The sequence below is a fragment of the Penaeus vannamei genome, chromosome 3 (genome assembly GCF_042767895.1).
Source record: "Penaeus vannamei isolate JL-2024 chromosome 3, ASM4276789v1, whole genome shotgun sequence".
Lineage (NCBI taxonomy): Eukaryota > Metazoa > Arthropoda > Malacostraca > Decapoda > Penaeidae > Penaeus > Penaeus vannamei.
The window spans coordinates 17,111,990-17,114,489 of record NC_091551.1 but is presented as its reverse complement, the minus strand read 5'-3'; the positions used below and the strand labels follow the sequence as shown (position 1 = coordinate 17,114,489).

Sequence of the window (2,500 nt, the reverse complement as noted above, 5' to 3'; positions counted from 1 at the left end):
GGGAGAGGCGGCGCGGCGACCTCTCCCAGTGCGGCGGCTCGAGACGACTCTTGGCCCCTTCACTTTGCGCGGGCGCGGCACTGGCGCCGCTACAGCCCTCGCCCGACCCAACGCTACCTAGACCTAGGAAAGATTTGATCCCCTTGCCCGAAGTGCGCTTTAAGCGTTTTCGCCCGAGGCGTTTCAGTGGCGAAGCAGAGGCGTGGCAGTCAGAGTTAAGGACCTCTGACGAAGGACAGTCATACAGGCCGTCTGAGTCTGTGTACGGCAATTCCGGTTTTCCACTAACGCCAAAGAATGCGGGGTATATTCTTGCTACGCTTAGTCGAGAGTCGCTAATGGGTGATTCACTGCGTGAGCTTACCGGGCTAAGTCGGGAGGGTTTGTCAGTCAAGCAGTCTTCGAGAGACGACTCACTTTGTAACGACGCGTGGACGACAATGGATGGTGGCGATCGAGTGAGACGCGGAGACTCCTTTGGGAACGACTGACTCGAAGACATCAGCAGCCTCTGTCGCTGGGCCTCAGCTTCGTCTACGCCGCTGAGCTTCGAGGCCTCCACCCCGTGGGCCACACCGTCGCTGCATTCGTCATTGGTGTCGAGCTCCAGGGCGGAGTCGGCTTCCGGCTGCGAGGAGGCTGCGGGGTCGTCTGTGGTCTCAGAGTCGGTGCGGACGAGGGGCGCGGGCAAAGGCATCGGTGAGACCTCCGTCGGCGGCGTCTTGAGGAGGGGGCGGCGCTTGGTCCTTGGCGGGGCCGTGACGGCGGGAGGCGGTCCCGGGATCTGCATGGGTCGAGAAGGAATGGACGAGACGGAAGGGGTCATGGGCTCGTCCGGAAGCAGTGGGTTGTTGGAGGAACACCGAGAAGGCCCCGGGGAATATGCTGAACTGTACCCCGAGGAACTTAGATTAGATTCCGAGGCGCGTAAGTCGACGCCCAGGAAGGGACTGAGGTAGCAAGAGGGAGGTCCGCCCCGACGACATGTTCCCGTGGGAGAGTCCGTGTCACTTTCCGCGTCGGTGAGAGTGTTGGTGATGGTGATGGCCGGCGCGGGTTGGAGTTCCAGAGACCCCGTCTTCTCCCTTATCACCGGAGCATGGCGTCTAATCGGGACCTCAGGGGGTTTGGGGGGTTCTGGGGCCTCTATACTAATTGTAGGCACAGGTGGATATTGCTTCTTCAGAGCAGGAGGTGATGCTAAAGTAACGTTTAGCGTTGGAATAATTAGTGGCGGCTGCGACGACGACGTTGATGCTGACGGGTGTTCCTCCTCAGCAGGAGATATTGTTATGAGCGGAGCTTGCAGGATGCTGCCAACGTCCACGCTCTGCGATCGCGTCCGCGGCGTCGAATCCCATCGCGTCCCGTCGTCCACCGAGTCCACTTTGATGACAGGAACCTGCAGGCTGATTTCGCCGCAGGCCGGATCCCTCGACGTGCTCGGCTTCTCCGGGTTAAATTCTAACACGTTAGCGTTGGGAATGGTAAGCGGCGGAGGTTTCACCTTGATTTTGGGAGACGAAACCGGCGAGATGGTGGGGGACGTATCTGGTGAAGGCGTCCGGGAAGACATTGTCGACGAGGGCGTGAGGGTGGCGCCCGTGGGGGACAACGTCTCGGATCTGTGAGGGCTGCAGTGATGGAGACTGTGGAGGTTCCTCGTGGGTGTAAAGAACACGCGGTGGTCGGGACCCGAACTGTCGGAGCTGCTTCGTTCCACGGAAATCGAGAGAGAGAACTCCGACTCGGTGTCTTCGCTGTCCTTGTTGTCGTTGGATTCCGAACTGGTCCGAGGCTTAGGTCTGTACCGGCAGGGGGTTGGCAGGGGAGAGGGGACTGGGGTGGGGACCGGAGTAGGGAGCTCCGTGATGGGGGAAAGACAGCGGTATTGGTCGGCGTTGGGGACTTCCAGAGTGATGACTGGACCTGAGCTATTAGCTAACCCGCCAGCACATTGTACCTGCGAAAGCAAGTTGTTCATATGAAGGACCTTATTTGTTTTTCCAACATCAACTAAAAGATAATGATAATATATATATATATATATATATATATATATATATATATATATATATATATATATATATATATATATATATATATATATATATATATATTTATATATGTATGTATATATATATATATATATATATATATATATATATATATATATATATATGTATGTATATATATATATATATATATATATATATATATATATATATATATATATATATATATATATATATATACACACTCACACACACACACACACACACACACACACACACACACACACACACACATATATATATATATATATATATATATATATATATATATATATAAACATAAGTATCCTTGATTCTTATCGCTGTCAGTCAAAATGTATAATCAGCATTACATTCTTAAATATAACCGCTGGCCTCTGATACAAAAGCACCACCCACCTGGACCTGCAGCGCTCCTGGGACTGTGAGGGTGTCCTGTTTGACCA

The 2,500-nt window shown here is 52.1% G+C and overlaps 1 protein-coding gene across 2 annotated transcripts in view; it reads right to left on the bottom strand.

Annotated features, from left to right (window-relative positions):
- LOC113815201 (mucin-2) overlaps nucleotides 1-2,500 on the bottom strand; it is a 32,666-nt gene that overhangs the window by 28,841 nt on the left and 1,325 nt on the right. For both annotated transcript variants that reach the window (XM_070141542.1, XM_070141548.1), the window contains exons 3-4: nucleotides 2,454-2,500; nucleotides 1-1,963 (exon numbers count right to left, since the gene is read on the bottom strand). The exon at nucleotides 1-1,963 is cut by the window's left edge and continues 73 nt beyond it; the exon at nucleotides 2,454-2,500 is cut by the window's right edge and continues 123 nt beyond it. In XM_070141542.1, the coding sequence (XP_069997643.1) occupies nucleotides 1-1,963; nucleotides 2,454-2,500 (2,010 nt within the window). The remainder of the gene's footprint in view (nucleotides 1,964-2,453) is intronic.